Source organism: Phycodurus eques, chromosome 8 (genome assembly GCF_024500275.1).
Source record: "Phycodurus eques isolate BA_2022a chromosome 8, UOR_Pequ_1.1, whole genome shotgun sequence".
NCBI classification, from domain to species: domain Eukaryota; kingdom Metazoa; phylum Chordata; class Actinopteri; order Syngnathiformes; family Syngnathidae; genus Phycodurus; species Phycodurus eques.
Genome location: NC_084532.1, coordinates 2,194,093 through 2,211,915, shown reverse-complemented (window position 1 = coordinate 2,211,915; position 17,823 = coordinate 2,194,093). Strand labels below are relative to the sequence as shown.

Below are 17,823 nucleotides of genomic sequence, written 5' to 3'. Positions count from 1 at the left end.
CGGTACCAACAACTCCCTCTTGTCAACTTTTACCATCAGCTGGATAAAGACAGGTTCCAAGAGATTCGTACATTTGCTAAGAAAATGTTGAGCTTGTTTGGCTCGACATACTTGTGAGAAGACATTCTCAGTCATGAACATGAATAAGAACCGCGTGAGGACAAGACTAAGTGACTCCCACCTGCGTGACATCTTGCGCATTAAAACCACCGCTTTTGAGCCAGACCTGCCCCATTTCTTGCAGTCGAGATCTCAGTATCACCTTTCACATTAATGCAAACATGTTGTGTGTTGATTCTGATGAATAAAGTTTGAGTTTGAGTCAAATTTCATAAAAATACTTTATTTTGCATTTCATTAATTTTTATTTTAACCTTCATTTATCCAGGTCAGGCAGTTATAAGATCTACCTAGCAGCAGACAGCATAGTAAAACAGTAAAATAAAAATACAAAAAAGCATTTCCCTCGTCGGTAGCATGTAAAATTAATGCTGGCCCGCATGACAATTTTTTTACGCCAATGTGGCCCCTGAGCCAAAAAGTTTGGGCACCCCTGGTTTAGATATTTGACCACAAGTAACATTACAACACTCAAATCGTGTTTTTTTTTGTGTGGATTGGGGGGACACCCGGTGAGGACATGCAACAACTAGACCAATAGAACAAGATGAGAGAGGACAGGAAAGGATGTGGGAAATGAGCAAGGCAGTGGTACTGATGATTGGTGCAGTGGGTGCTTTTTATAGTGTCTAAATACCAGTAAGAACCTGTGAGTTGATATCTTAATATAACGTGTTATTATTATCAGAATCAGAATCATCTTTATTTGCCAAGTATGTCCAAAAAACAGACAAGGAATTTGTCTCCGGTAATTGGAGCCGCTCGAGTACGACAAACTTTTCGACAAAAACAGTCAGTGAGCAATAAAGGGTTGCTAGTTATCTGGTAATGCCGGTACATTTTTTTTTTTTTTTGACAATTGTGCAAAAGATGCAGAGTCCTCTAGCACTTAGAGCAGTTCGGATGACTAATATTACAATAGTCCGTTGCAGTGACCATTGTGCAAAGGGCGCCGAGACTTCAAGCGAGTAGTATGATAGTCTGGGACAATGTTGATTTGGCAAATGTTGCAGATACTCCTCAGTCAGTCTGCAAATGGAGCAGATGCTACTCTGGCATGAGAGGCCAGTATTGGTCAACAACAGATATGCAAATACTGCAGAGTGTCGAGACTACTTCAGTGAGTGCACGAGTAATATATAATTGGCCCGACAGAAATGTGACAACAAACTCAAGACAAAAAGACGAAACATTATTAGTTATTATTAGTTGTCTCAGCACAATTAAAGCCTATAGCATGTCTATGGAACTTATTATTGAATGAACACCATATCACATCAGAATCAGAATCAGAATCAGAATCAGAATCATCTTTATTTGCCAAGTATGTCCAAAACACACAAGGAATTTGTCTCCGGTAGTTGGAGCCGCTCTAGTACAACAAACAGTCAATTTACAGAACACTTTGGGGACATAAAGACATTGACAAAAAACAATTGTGCAAAAAGATGCAGAGTCCTCTAGCACTTAGAGCAGTTCGAACGACTAATATTGCAATAGTCCGGTGCAATGACCATTGTGCAAAGGGCGCTGAGACTTCAAGGAGTGTATGCGGTTTAAAGTGACGAGTAGTGCGATCATCTGGGACAATGTTGGTTGTGCAAATGTTACAGATACTCCTCAATCAGTGTGCAAATGGAGCAGATGCTACTTTGGCATGAGTGGCCAGTATATGCAAATAGTGCAGCATGGCGAGACAACTACAGTGAGTGCACGAGTAATACATAATTGGCCCCACAGAAATGTGACAACGAACTCAAGTCAAAAACATTCCAGTTTGTTGTAATGGAATTATAGGTTAGGTGTTTAAGAAGTTGATCGCAAGAGGGAAGAAGCTGTTGGAATGTCTACTAGTTCTAGTTTGCATTGATCGGTAGCGCCTACCTGAGGGAAGGAAATGGAAGAGCTGGTGACCGGGATGCGGAGGGTCCGAGAGGATTTTGCACGTCCTTGTCTTAGTTCTGGCAGCGTGCAAGTCCTCAATGGTGGGTAGGGGGGTACCGACAATCCTTTCAGCAGTTTTGATTGTCCGTTCCAGTCGGAGTTTGTCCTTTTTTGTAGCAGCACCAAACCAGACTGTGATGGAAGAACACAGGACTGATTCGATGACCGCTGTGTAGAACTGTCTCAGCAGCTCCGGTGGCAGGTCGTGCTTTCTCAGAAGCCGCAGGAAGTACATCCTCTGCTGGGCCTTTTTGAGGACGGAGTTGATGTTGGTCGCCCACTTCAGGTCCTGAGAGATTGTAATTCCCAGGAACTTGAAGGTCTCGATGGTTGACACAAGGCAGCTGGACAACGTGAGGGGCAGCTGTGGCGAAGGATGCCTCCTGAAGTCCACGATCATCTCTACCGTCTTGAGCGTGTTCAGCTCCAGGTTGTGTCGGCTGCACCACAGCTCCAGCCGCTCCGCTTCCTGTCGATATGCAGACTCGTCACCGTCCTTGATGAGGCCGATGACAGTGGTGTCATCTGCAAACTTCAGGAGCTTGACAGTCGGGTTCGCTGAGGTGCAGTCGTTCGTGTAGAGAGAGAAGAGCAGCGGAGAGAGGACACAACCTTGGGGCGCCCCAGTGCTGATGCTGCGTGTGGATGAGGTGGCCTCCCCCAGCCTGACCTGCTGTGACTTTGAGGCAGGATGGGGATACATGGTCCGGTCCTGCCGCTTTGTTAATCTTCTGTTGTTTGAAGATGCGTCTCACATCCTGTTCATGGATGGTTAACGCAGAAGTCAGAGGTGTGGTTGTAGTCGCGGGTGCGGCCGGGTGGGTGTGTGGAGTGAAACTGTCCTTTTCAAATCTGCAATAGAAGGTATTCAAGTCGTTGGCTAGTGTGCTATTGTTCTCAGCTTGGGGGGATCGTCGCTTGTAATTAGTCAGCGATTGGAATGCACGCCAGACTGATTTTGAGTCGTTCGCGCTAAACTGTTTTTCCAACTTTGCTGCATAGATCCTCTTTGCAATGTTAATTTATTTAGTAAGCTGGTTTCTAGCTCGATTATACAGGGCCCTGTCCCCGCTCTGATATGCATCTTCCTTAGCTTGGCGAAGCTGCTTAAGTTTAGCAGTGAACCACGGCTTGTGGTTGTTGAATGTCCGAAATGATTTTGTTGGTACACAAACCTCTTCACAGAAACTGATATAGGATGTGACAGTGTCCGTATATTCATCCAGGCTGCCAGCTGAATTTTCAAAGACACTCCAGTCTGTGCAGTCTAAACAGCTTTGAAGTTCCATCTTGGCTTCATTGGTCCACGTTTTGACTGTTTTCCCTGTAGGCTTCGCACATTTAAGTTCTTGCTTGTACGTCGGTATTAAGTGAATTAAGCAGTGATCAGACGAGCCCAGGGCTGCACGAGGTATAGCATGGTATGCGTTTTTTACCGTAGTGTAGCAGTGGTCTAAAGTATTATTTTCCCTGGTAGGACAGTCTATGTGCTGCTTGTATTTAGGGAGTTCGTGGTTGAGTTTAGCTTTGTTAAAGTCCCCGAGAATAATGAGGGGTGAGTCCGGGTGTTTTTTTTCAATTTCATTGACTTGTTCGGCGAGCGTTAGCAATGCGGCGTTCGTGTTAGCTTGCGGTGTAATATAGACTCCAGCCAGTATAAACGATGCAAACTCACGTGGGGAGTAGAATGGTTTACAGTTCAAAAACAGCCACTCCAAATGCGGGCTGCAGTGTGTGCTGAGCACCGTGACGTCCGTACACCATTTTTCGTTGATATGGAGGCATATCCCGCCGCCCTTTGTTTTCCCCGATGATTCCACGTCGCGGTCCGCTCGATGAATGTTGAAGCCGGGAAGCATGACGGCGCCATCGGGTACAGCGTCGCAAAGCCAGGTCTCCGTGAAGCACATGGCCGCGGAACGTCCGAAGTCTTTACTGGTCTTTAAAAGAAGATGAAGCTCGTCCATTTTGTTGGGTAGGGAGCGTACATTCGCGAGGTGGATCGACGGGAACCCCAATCTGTGTCCTCTCTTGCGGAGTTTCACCTGAATGCCGGCTCGTTTTCCTCTGTGGCGCCGCTTCCGCATCCATGCGCCGAAAACCGCGGACGCCGCTCCGGTGAGTAACTCGGGGAAAAAACTGAGCGGATTTTCGAAAGTTGGTGACAGAAAGTCCGGAGTAGCCTCCTTGATGGTTAGCAGGTCTCCCCTTGTGTAAGTGAGACGTGTAAGGTCTCCAAAGACGGACGAAAAACACAAAAACAAAGACAATACTAGAGAGCGCGTTACCGAGGCGACCACACTGGTAGGCGCCATCTTGGTCACTTATACATCGATAAGTCATAAAAGCCGAGCAACGACCAATCATCTGTTGACTGAACTGATCCGCGCACACCACACACACACGCGCACTTATGCAATTCGGCAGAAGAACGGAAGAAATAAGATGAAGTCCCCAGTACACTGAGGGGTTCAAACCCTTTCCTCTGTGGTTCAGCATCAATTTTCATAGTAGTTGTGATAAAAATGTGAAATTGGGGTGGGCAAGATATTGTTGCGATACGAAACTCTAAATTATCGCTTTTCCAGTTGTGTGAACACTACCCTGACCATTCTTGAGGCTTCACATGTGGTGTCCCTGGGTGACACTAATACAATTCATGAAGTAGCCCTCCAAAACAGCATGACACTTGATTTGGCTCACCGACAGTAGCGACATATGCAGGCACCAGTAAAAAATAACCCGGTTTAGAGAATCAAAAGTAACAAATGCAATGTAGCGCCATGTCATATGGGAAGAGTAGCGTTTCTTCTTGATACAAATACTTGAATGAGTAAAAAGTATGTTAAATTAAATCTACACAGACAAATTTCCCAAAAGTTAGTACGTTAAAAATTAAACGTAGCGCTCTACTACCCACCACTGCTTGCTTCACACATTCCCATTTGGCTTGTAAATTTTACCTTTTGTGGTGTTGCTCCAGCGGTTGCCCTCTGAGTAGTGAGAAAGTGTGAGAAGGTTGACACAGGAGGCTCCAGCCCCTGAGCCAAACACAGTTATACGTAAAGGATCACCACCAAAGGCTGCAATATTCTCACTGGTCCAGCGAAGAGCCTGGATTTGGTCTAACAAACCATAATTTCCCTTTGCTGCCTGGTCGCCAGTACTCAGGAAACCTGCAGGGGAGTAGAAAGAATCATGATTTTAGCGAACTGAAGGCAACAGTTTTACCTTTTGGTACAAAATGTGATTTACTGTGATATGGATAAAAAGATGAAGGAATTATAGCTATATAAAAACTGATGAATTTTTTTTTTTTACTTTCAGCCTTTCCAATCAGGAGTTGCTATAGTGAGTCACTTTGCTACGGTTAATATTACTTAAATAATATCTAAAAGACTGGGATAAGTTTAAAGATGATTGCATTACATATACATATACATTACCATACAACAAAAGCAAAAAAAGCAGCTTATACAGGGGTTGTTCCAAAAATACTAAATGTTAGCTTCTCTTTTATACGTGTAATTCACATCATCGTCTTCACTCAACATGGACTATGCGTTGTATTGATTACCATTGTTTTAACTGTTGGAAAAATGCCAATCAAAATCTGACTCACACCTCATCGTGATGAGAGAGTGAACATTGAGAAGGAAGGGATTGCCTGTTAGGGCTATGCCATCAGTGATGAAAGTACTTGGACTGAAATATCACCTTGCGGAGGAAATTCATTTCGGTCGCTTGTATCCGGGATCTCGTTCTTTCGGTCACGACCCACAGCTCGTGACCATAGGTGAGGGTAGGAGCGCAGATTGACCGGTAAATTGAGAGATTCGCCTTTCGGCTGAGCTCCTTCTTTACCACAACAGATCAATACAAAGTCCACATCACTGCAGACGCTGCACCGATCCGCCTGTCTCCCGTTCCATTCTTCCCTCATCGTGAACAAGACCCCGAGATACTTGAACTCCTCCACTTGGGGCAGGATCTCATCCCCGACCTGGACAGGGCACGCCACCCTTTTCCAACTGAGGACCATGGTCTCAGATTTGGAGATACTGATTCTCATCCCAGCCGCTTCACACTCAGCTGCGAACTGCTCCAGTGAGAGTTGGAGTTCATGGCTTGATGAAGCCAACAGAACCACATCATCTGCAAAAAGCAGAGATGCAATACTGAGGCCACCAAACCGGACCCCCTCTACGCCTCGGCTGCACCTAGAAATTCTGTCCATAAAAGTTATGAACAGAATCAGTGACAAAGGGCAGTCTTGGCGGAGTCCAACCCTCACCGCAAAGGAGTCTGACTTACTGCCGGATATGCGGACCAAACTCTGACTCCGGTCGTACAGGGACCGAACAGCCCGTATCAGGGGTTTCGGTTACCCATATTCCCGAAGCACCCTTCACAGGACTCCCCGAGGGACACAGTCGAACGCCTTCTCCAAGTCCACAAAACACATGTAGACTGGTTGGGCGAACTCCCATGCAACCTCGAGGACCCTGCGAAGGGTGTAGAGCTGGTCGACTGTTCCACGGCAAGGACGAAAATCACACTGCTCCTCCTCAATCTGAGATTCAACTTCCCGACGGACCCTCCTCTCCAACACCGCTGAATAGACCTTACCAGGGAGGCTGAGGAGTCTGATTCCCCTGTAGTTGGAACACACCCTGCGGTCCCCCTTCTTAAAAAGGGGGACCACCACCCCAGTCTGCCAATCCAGAGGCACTGTCCCCGATGTCCACGCGATGTTGCAGAGGCGTGTTAACCAGGGCAGCCCTACAACATCCAGAGCATTGAGGAACTCCGGGCGAATCTCATCCACCCCTGGGGCCCTGCCACCGAGGAGTCTCTGCTCCCTCATGGGCAGGCATGTCGGTGGAATTGAGGAGGTCTTCGAAGTATTCTCCCCACTGGCTCACAACGTCCTGACTCAAGGTCAGCAGCGCCCCATCCCCACTATACACAGTGTTGATGGTGCACTGCTTCCCCCTCCTGACACGCCGGATGGTGGCCCAGAATTTCCTCGAAGCCATCCGGAAGTCTTCCTCCATGGCCTCACCGAACTCCTCCCATGCCCGAGTTTTTGCTTCAGTGACCACCAAAGCTGCATTCTGCTTGGCCAGCCGGTACCCATCAGCTGCCTCAGGAGTCCCACAGGCCAAAATGGCCCGACAGGACTCCTTCCTCAGCTTGACGGCATCCCTCGGAGATTACCGCCACGACAGGCACCAGCCTGCCCCGGAGCATGAGCAAAGTTCTGTCAGAGGTAGGAGTTGAAACTCCTTCTGACAGGGGATTCCACCAGACGTTCCCAGCAGACCCTCACAATACGTTTGGGCCTGCCACGTCGGACCGGCATCTTCCCCCACCATCGGACCCAACTCACCACCAGGTGGTGATCAGTTGACACCTCCGCCCCTCTCTTCACCCGAGTGTCCAAGACATGCGGCCGCAAGTCCGATGACACGACCACAAAGTCGATCATCGAACTGTGACCTAGGGTGTCCTGGTGCAATGTGCACGTGTGGACACCCTTATGCTTGAACATGGTGTTCGTTATCAGAATCAGAATCATCTTTATTTGCCAAGTATGTCCAAAACACACAAGGAATTTGTCTCCGGTAGTTGGAGCCGCTCTAGTACAACAGACAGTCAATTTACAGAACACATTGGAGACATAAAGACATTGACAAAAAACAATTGTGCAAAAAGATGCAGAGTCCTCTAGCATGTAGAGCAGTTCGAATGACTAATATTGCAATAGTCCGGTGCAATGACCATTGTGCAAAGGGCGCTGAGACTTCAAGGAGTGTATGCGGTTTAAAGTGACGAGTAGTGCGATAATCTGGGACAATGTTGGTTGTGCAAATGTTACAGATACTCCTCAATCAGTGTGCAAATGGAGCAGATGCTACTCTGGCATGAGTGGCCAGTATATGCAAATAGTGCAGCATGGTGAGACAACTACAGTGAGTGCACGAGTAATACATAATTGGCCCCACAGAAATGTGACAACGAATGCAAGTCAAAAAATTGCCAGCTTGTTGTAATGGAATTATAGGTTAGATGTTTAAGAATTTGATCGCAAGAGGGAAGAAGCTGTTGGAATGTCTACTAGTTCTAGTTTGCATTGATCGGTCGCGCCTACCTGAGGGAAGGAAATGGAAGAGCTGGTGACCGGGATGCGGAGGGTCCGAGAGGATTTTGCACGTCCTTGTCTTAGTTCTGGCAGCGTGCAAGTCCTCAAGGGTGGGTAGGGGGGTACCGACAATCCTTTCAGCAGTTTTGATTGTCCATTGCAGTCGGAGTTTGTCCTGTTTTGTAGCAGCACCAAACCAGACTGTGATGGAAGAACACAGGACTGATTCGATGACCGCTGTGTAGAACTGTCTCAGCAGCTCCGGTGGCAGGCCGTGCTTTCTCAGAAGCCGCAGGAAGTACATCCTCTGCTGGGCCTTTTTGAGGACGGAGTTGATGTTGTTCGCCCACTTCAGGTCCTGAGAGATTGTAATTCCCAGGAACTTGAAGGTCTCGACGGTTGACACAAGGCAGCTGGACAACGTGAGGGGCAGCTGTGGCGAAGGATGCCTCTTGAAGTCCACGATCATCTCTACAGTCTTGAGCGTGTTCAGCTCCAGGAGGTGGCCTCCCCCAGCCTGACCTGCTGTGTCCTGCCCGTCAGAAAGCTGTAAATCCACTGGCAGATGGCAGGTGAGACGCTGAGCTGGAGAAGCTTGGATGAAAGGAGTTCAGGGATGATGATGTTGAACGCTGAGCTGAAGTCCACGAACAGGATCCTCGCGTAGGTCCCTGCACTGTCGAGGTGTTCTAGGATGAAGTGCAGTCCCATGTTGACTGCATCATCCGCAGACCTGTTCGCTTGGTAGGCAAACTGCAGGGGGTCCAGCAGGGGACCTGTGACACTCTTGAGGTGGTCCAGCACGACACCTTCAAAGGACTTCATGACCACAGATGTCAAAGCGACAGGCCTGTAGTCATTCTGACCCGAGATTGTAGGTTTCTTGGGGACTGGAATGATGGTGGAGCGTTTGAAACAGGATGGAACTTCGCACATTTCCAATATATTAAGATTGGGTGGTACAGTACACTTGTCACGTAGGTCTGGCTGGAACCTAATTATAACGGAGATTAGCCAACTTTGAAGAGCAAAATAGTAGGCAAATTAGTACATTTATAGAGGGAAATACTGTAATATTTGATGCTAGATTGCCATAACAGGGACTGTGTCATGATCTGTGCCCTGCAGTTCCTCTGCGAGGCGTGGGTGGTGCCTTGTGCCTCTTTCCCCCCTCTCTCTCTCTCTCGCTCTAATAACCTACTCGCCTGCGCACCTGGTTCCAATCAGCACTCATCACTGTCTGAACTTAAGCCTGCCTGCCTGTTCCTGTGTTCCATCCATTTTCTGAGCCGCTTCTCCTCACTAGGGTCGCGGGCACAGAGTATTCTCACTCCAAGGCGGTACATCGGCCGACACTTTGCTCTTGATAGGAAGAATTGATACTCTGACACTCGTGCTTGAACTTACTCCCTGTTGTTCCTCCTCCTCCTCCAGTGCCTTCCTGTGCTTCCTGCAACGACGCTCGCTCCAGCCGTATTACCAAGTTCCCTCACCTGCTCATGCTCCAGTCTCCTGTACACTCCCTGCTCCTACGGACCCAGCTCAAGCCTTTGAATCGACCTTGCACTTCATCTTAATAAATCCCTTCCAACTGCTTCCTCAGTCTCAGTGTGCTTTTGGGTCCAGTCCAGTACCGTTTGGTGAGAAACCATCACAGACCGTAAACCGGAAACAAATTAGTACGTCACCTCTGCTACAGCACTTGAGAAAATGAAACTATAATTTAAAAGTACATTAATATCATAAATCTTTATAGTATATAACCTTTATTTGTCCAACAATAGGGAAATTTGCATAATTTCAGCAGCAATAGTCGATACAGGAAATACAAAAACAGCATGAAAGAGAAGTTCGTTTGGCTGCAAATGCCTCCAGCATTACAGGGTTGATGCAATAAATACTTTAAAATACCAAATATTGAAGCCGTAATTTATTAATGATTTAAGAGTAATAACTATGTTGAGAAATTTACCAGTCTGCAGATTTAAAAAAAAAAAAAAATCGTATTACATAATATACTCATGCAATAACTGTCCCACAGTAATGTTCTTGATATAATTTAAAAAATATGGAAATTCAGACAAATTGTTCTGGAAGTGAATTTCTATTGGTTAGCAGCTCTGCGGTCATAGCCATAAATGCAATTTTACCAATAATTTTACCAATAACTTTCTGAGCCGCTTCTCTTCACTAGAGTCGCGGGCGTGCTGGAGCCTATCCCAGATATCATCGGGCAGGAGGCGGGGTACACCCTGAACCGGTGGCCAGCCAATCGCAGGGCACATACAAACAAACAACCATCCGCACTCACATTCACACCTACGGGCAATTTATAGTTGTCAATTAACCTACCATGCATGTTTTTGGGATGTGGGAGGTGCCAGAAACCGGAGTGCCCGGCGAAAACCCACACAAGCACAGGGAGAACATGCAAACTCCCCACAGGCGGGGCCGGGGATTGAACCCTGGTCCTCAGAAATGTGAGGTAGATGCTCTAACCAGTCGACTACCGTGCCGCCCAATAATTGACATAGTTTTATAATTAATAACTGCCAGATTTTATTTATTTATATTTTTTTAATACATGTAAAGCGCTTTTTGTTGCATATTTTGTTTGAAAAGACTTTACTAATAAAATTTGATTGATTGATAATTTCTTTCGGTGTTTCAGCTTTCGGTTTTTGGCCTTGGGCGTGTGAATATTCTCATTCATCGAGGCCATTTCATTCTCAGGGCAACTGGGTTGTTCTGTTTGTCTTCGAAGACGTTTCACCTCTCATCCGAGCAGGCTTCATCAGTTCATGCAACAACACTTAGTTAGAACACATGAGCCAGTGTTTGTGTGGAAGACTGAACTATTTATGCTCCAATTTAGTGACATGCCCCACACCACGGATGGAATTATACTTTTGGAAAGCAAAAAAGGGGAAGAGCCGTTAAGCTGCCTGGCCGATAGGCCACCAGAGTTATTGGGTGGAAACTCCCTTAATGATATTCCATTCAGTTGTAGAGTGGTCGTGGAGTTACCTCCTCCTCAGTTTCGGTTTCAGTCAAGAATTTTTGTTTTGGTGCATCACTACTTGAATCCAAATTTTATTATTTTTGGAGCGCCAGGTTGGTGCGAATGACCCCCCCCCCCCTCCTCCCCGATATAAAATGTATGTTTCATATATACCAAATATTACTTCTATTAGTTTATACAACCTTCACATGCTTTATTGTTCCATGTTGTGATTACTAGCTGTTTTCCAGCCGTGCTGTGTGTACTAGTTGTTCCCAGTCATGTGACTACTAGCTGTTTTTTGATAAAGATAAGTTGAGTGCAGCTGGACAAAGATAATTGTTTTGCTTTCCTTTTCTTCTCTGTCTCTCTCACTTCTGTATAATGGAGGTTATTTTTTGGTTGGACTTCAGTAAGGGCTAACAACTCGTGACGACATGTACCTTTTCCTCTCTTTGCAAAGATGTTTCTTTTTTCCTTGTAATAAAAATCCATAAAGACAAGATTGCTTCTTCACTTATTCTTTCATTAAAAAAATGCTAAAACAAGTTACTAGATTATGATGTATTTGCAAGCAAGCTGACTGTATTTTGTATTTGTATGTGATAAACTTTACCTCTCTAGTGGCATTTGGTGGAGAAATTTAATATAGCATTCATATGAGCAATTTAGTAGTATAAAGGGTTGGAGATCAATGTCCTACTTAATAAGGTTTACTCTATTTATTTCATACCTTCATCTTCCCTGCCGCTTATTGTTACTAGGGCGCGAGGGCGTGCTGAAGCCGATGCCAGATTACTCTGGGTGAGAGGCGAGGTACACCCTGAACTGGTCGCCACCTAATCGCAGTATTTATTTCATTTTATTTTTAAATGTATAATTTACCTCATGGAATATATCCGATCCAATTTCCATTAACCTAATCTGTTTAGGGAATTCATGCCCTTATGTCAAACCTGAATACTGTAACACGACACACTTCAATATACTTGAGCCAGGAAAAGTATTGTCATGGGAATGTGAGTGTAAGCCCTGGTACACGGAAATAGTTTTTAAATCTTAAAATATTTTTTATTGTTTTTTATCTCTGACAGACCAGACACATAAAGATAACAAATAATTAGAATGGGGGGGTGACGGGGCTCTGGATGTCAGCTATCACCTCAGGATCCAACTTGTTGTCCTCCAAACAAAGAATTACGGTAAAGAAAATTTTTATTCCTTGAAAATCGGAGCATTTCATAGGGTGGACTGTATTTGAAACAATCTTGCCTTTGTACTAAGTGGTATTGGTAATTGCTCTCCCCACATTCCATTGGTAAGGTTTGAGTCCTTCAAATCCAGATTATAAAGTCTACTGGTTCGAGTCCGGTGGTTAGGGGTTCGAGCCCCCGACAGTGAGGGGATTGAGTCCCCAGGTTTGAGTCCGATGTGGTTGGAGGTTCGAGTCCCCTACAATTAGAGGTTCAGGTTCGACAATTAGGGGGTTCGGGTCCCCAACAATTTTGAATATTGTAAAAAAAGAGAAGGGCTTCTAACGGGTACTGGAAAAGGGATGTGTGGGAGAGCAAAAAATAATTCCTGGTGTGTACGTTACTTGGGTTGTTTGTTGAAGTAAAAAAATAATAACAATAAGTTAAGGCTTCAGAAGAAATTGAGAAAAGGCCAAATGTCTGGATATGTGGTTGACTGTTAGATTTAGATGCGAATAGGAACAGAAGCTTTCTGACAAAACTATGTGTAGGGCAAGTTACTGATAACTGTGTATCACCTGTGGTCTAATCGCTCCGAGTTGGCCAAGGGGAGGATGTTAGGTTGTGGTCGCGTGCTGGGTTCCACAGTGGCCTCCACAAATCAATCACCCGATGACAAAGATCAAGGAGAGTGCAATCTGGAAGAAGACCAACAACACAACCGCCTCCTGCGACACACAGCACGGCCATCCACAAGCAGCACTTTTGCGTTTCCCCCTCCTCTTCTCACACAGCCTGCTGCAGTGTCACAACCAGAGCAGCCAGCTCCCTCCTACACCTACTCCCTCCTAGCCTTGCAGGATGCACTCGATGACGGCCTCATGGACAGCAAGCATCGCTGAACCAAATTTGAGGAGGTTTAGACAAGGGAGGGGACGCAGAGGAGGATGAAGAAGATGCTTCGATTGTGGAAAGGAGGAACATTGGATGGACACTGGATCAGAGACTGTCTGAAGAAGATAAATAAAAGAGTTTGTCCGACCTCTGGCTGACTCCCAGCGGCCCCAAAGACAGAGCAGCACTTAATTGATGATATATAGACACGCATTCAACATTGCTTTCTTTGTGTTATTTTTCTGCAATGAAGACGCGCTTGGCACTGATAACACTGCTTCGCTTAGGCTAGTTTCTCATGTATAATGCTCACCCATTTATAATGCGCACCCCCAAAGTTGACCGAAAAATTCTGGAAACCCTTCTTCCTATGTATAATGCATTTTTACAATGCATGATTTTTCTTCTACCCATATGATCAAAACATGAAGTATTATCTGTATTTTGTTAGTCTTTTCAAATAATTATTCTTAAGTTAAGCACTTTATTTGAACACATAATACTTTCTTTTTATTTACTTGCTCTTATTTTGAAATTCACAGCCCTACTTTTATTTATTAAATGAGAAAACACACAGTTGTGCTCATATGATTGATGACCCAGGCAAAATTTGTAAGGTGTACCATTCTTTTAAGAAAACATGAAGGACCAGGCAAAACACATTCAAATGGACCAGGCAAAACACATTCAAATTAAACTGTCAAGCATTTCAGAAAAGCATTAAACAAAACATAACCATAAATAAATTAATAATGGTTGTTGCTCATTCATCAGTTGTATTTAAAAACAAATTCTGCCTGGGTATATAAACTTATGAGCACAATTGTACAATTTATATGCTGTCATATGTACCCCTGTCATATTGGAATGAAAGTGAAGGCTTCACCTTTTTCATTACCTCTAGGTGGCATACTAGAATAAAAGTGTACAACTTTTTCATAACCTCTAAGGGGCGGTGGCATATTGAAATGAACGTGTACCGCTTTTTCATAACCTCTAGATGGTGGGATACATTTATAAAATGTGAAAGTCGTTTTCATTTTCTCCTATACCTATGAATAATGGGCACTATTGACTTTTGACATTTTGTTGGGGTAGAAAATGCGCATTATACACGAGAAATTACGGTATTTAATTTACAGTCACCACCATCATATACACACTTATGGAGTTAATGTATGCAACTATCAAGTATAATTGATAGATCCCTTTGAATGATAAATATGTCCTTCCCCTCTCCAAAACCAGTCCAAATCGACAGAATTAGCACTATATCTGGATTTCTCAGCATTGTTTTTTGTTGTTGTTTGGTTTTGTTGTCATGACAACAAAAGACGAGGGATAACGAAGATAACAAATTGAAAATTGAAGTACCTGAAGTGTTATTACTTGTAATTGTCTGAGGATCTCTTCCCCGCGTTAGATGTTGTAGATGTTTGGTCTGGGACCTAAGGTGTGCCATTTGGAACTGGTTGAACAAATCTACAGTAGCGATGGTGTAACTTGGGCAGGGTCCTAAGGAAAGGTGATCGAGGAATCACCCGAAATGTAGGACGATTATTTGTAATTTTTCAACGTTCCATGGTAATAGATACATCAAACTTAAACTCGTCGTTAAACTCATGGTTAATTCCACTGATATAAATAAATGAACATATTTGTGAAAAGCAAATTGTTAACTATTTACTGTGAGGGGTGACAATATCGGTTTTGTGAAAATGCGCAATTCGCAACACTGAGATCAAAACCACGATTTGTATGCACTCACAGTTTTGTTTGAAATAATGCTGTCAAATGAAAGCAAATCTATTTATATAGCACCTTTTATTCATTTTAAAAATATCACACCAAATGCTTTAGAGCAATTTTAAAAAACAAAAAAACTTTAAAGGTATTTGAGACTGAAGAGATAAGACTATCTGACTGACAAGACGTGTGTTCAACTTATGAAGGAAAATGACTTGGTGTGAGTGACTGCGGTTTGCTGATTACTGGTGTGTTGGAGTGTTTAGGTATGTGTGTGACATTTGAGAGATGAATGCTGCAATCTTGGGAAAGTGTTTGGTGAAAGTGCGTTGTTTGATTATAGGAAGTTGTGTTGTTTACTGTGGATAATGTATGTATCTGTGTGCGTGTTATTACTTATGTAATGTGTTTTTAGCTGTTGCTGCGCGGGAAAATAAGTTGTGGGAAAATGTTTTTTTTTTTGGATTGGTGATTAACGAGTGTAATGCTGAGCAAGAGTTTTGTTTTGTTTTTATGAAGTAGTAAAAATGAGGCCTTAGAGACCTGAACAGGAGTAGCCTACTGATAACAAAATAGATTCCATTCGGGAAAAAAAAGGAGAAAAGGAAGCTGCTGAAAATCTTAGAATAGTGCAACTCAACATTCGGACAAAATAATCATATTGTCTGAATTAAGTTATTATCCATCCATCCATCAATTTTCTACCGCTTATCCGGGTCGGGTCGCGGGGGGCAGTAGCTTTAGCAGGGACGCCCAGAGTTCCCTCTCCCCAGCCACTTCATCCAGCTCTTCCGGGGGGAATTTTTTTTTGTTTTTGTATTTTGCTAAAGTGAGCATGGGCGGGACAATGTGTCACTTTATCAAAAGAGGGGGTGGGGTGTGATGTCTGGAGTGGTTTGTTTTTGTTTTCTCTTCTTTTTATTTTGTTGGATTTGTTTTTGGTTTTGTCTTGTCGCATCACACGTTAAATTATTATTGCGTTTGACGCATAATTGATTGCCACAAAATCTGAATTTATAGATTCACTTCGAGCCAATTCAACAGGCTGCAAACACAGCACCATTATTGGCATTATCATAGTGATACATTTGATGATTGTTCTACAAACATTTGTTTATAATCTTGAACTCTTCATGGAACATTCACTTATTTGGGTTGACATATGAAGCAATTTGTCATTAGGTCAACATGGTATGATATAGTGGCTTTCCACATGCTGTATACATATTACAAATTACACAAAGTACAAGACTTGGAGACAATAGAATGTTTATGGTTGAAAAAGGCAGACGGGCTTTACTGAGATTCTGAGCTGATACTGGCATACAGTCAGCAAATATAGATTTTAACTGTGGTCTGAAAAATTATATTTCTAAATTTCAAACCCCCAACCTTCAGACGAAAAATCTAATAATGATACATATGTTACATTTGGGCATGACAAATTATTGCAGATCCTGGATCAGTAATTATGAATAACTGACCGTTTCATTGGCATCCCTTGGACAAAAAAATGCCTAGGGAGATTTTAGCCAACGAAAGAAAGTCCTTCGATTGACAGACTACTCGAAACCCTTTACTCGTTATTTACATGAACTCGTGTTAACACAGATACAGGCTTTTGGGGGTAAGGAAAAGTACCTAGCGGGAGCTTTTATTCCACTGAAATTTTTACAATTTTCGTTATGTGTCTAGAGCACTTTTTATGTATTTATATTTAGTAATTTTTTTATTATCAGTCTCAAAGATAATGATAATATACAAATGCTATATTAGTATAATGATGATAATGGATATTGGGTTGGACCAGATTGTCTCTATACTGATAATGTATATAATGAAATAACAACCAATGCACTTACAAAATTCTGTCTAGATATGGTAGACATGTAAAAGAAAGAATTGAAGGAAGAGGATTCACTGTTAGAATACACTATTAGCTACAATCAGTGCTAGTAACTAATTGCATGTTGATAGGTCATAGAGGACCAGAAGCTAGGTCATAAAAGCCGAACAACAACCAACGACCAATCATCTGTTGTCTGAACTGATGCACTTGCGTAACTCTGCAGAAGAACAGAAGAAAGACGATGACTCAAACCCATTGTTCAGCGTCAACTCTCATAGTTGTTGTGATAAAAATTTGTTGAAATGTGTATTGATGCTTCCACTTTTACAGTTGACAATTTTGTACCTTATGAGACGTAACTATTACGAGCTTCTTTGTTTACATGCGATCGCCACTACCTCTGCTAATTTCGCCTCCTACAGGATGAATGTTTGGTTTCTGTATGCCCTTCATGTGGCACACTCTTAAAATCATTCAAACTGCTATGGTTGTTCTTTCATGCCACAAGCCGCCGCAAACCCACATGTTGTGCCTTCCCCAGATCCTAAGGCTTTATCACTCTATCCTTAGTTTTCTTTATTAGTCCACTATACTTTAATCAAACTGTCCTTGCTGAAACAGGTTCTCCTCTCCCCTATGTCAATGTGAGGGCTTTAAAACCACTAATGATTCTGGTATGGTACCTTTGTTTGGCCCAGTCCACATTCGCCCCAGAGTGAAGTTCCACTGTTTTACTATGAACAAGACCCTATATGGCCAGCGTGTGTATGTTGGGAAGGTACCAAAATCTTATTGCCAATCTATAGCTGTACCATGCACAACCTTTGTCTCGAACTCCTCTCTGAACAATTCTCCAAGTCTTCTTGGTACGACCTGTCTTCTGTCAACCCTATATGTCAGCACATGACCGGTTGTGCATGTTGCCATTTGA

General features: G+C 43.7%; 1 protein-coding gene across 6 annotated transcripts in view; it reads right to left on the bottom strand.

Annotated features, from left to right (window-relative positions):
* Nucleotides 1-17,823, bottom strand: part of nlgn1 (neuroligin 1) — a 288,192-nt gene that overhangs the window by 89,109 nt on the left and 181,260 nt on the right. For all 6 annotated transcript variants that reach the window (XM_061683182.1, XM_061683184.1, XM_061683181.1 and 3 more), the window contains one exon: nt 5,028-5,240. In XM_061683182.1, coding sequence (XP_061539166.1) covers nt 5,028-5,240 — 213 coding nt within the window. The remainder of the gene's footprint in view (nt 1-5,027; nt 5,241-17,823) is intronic.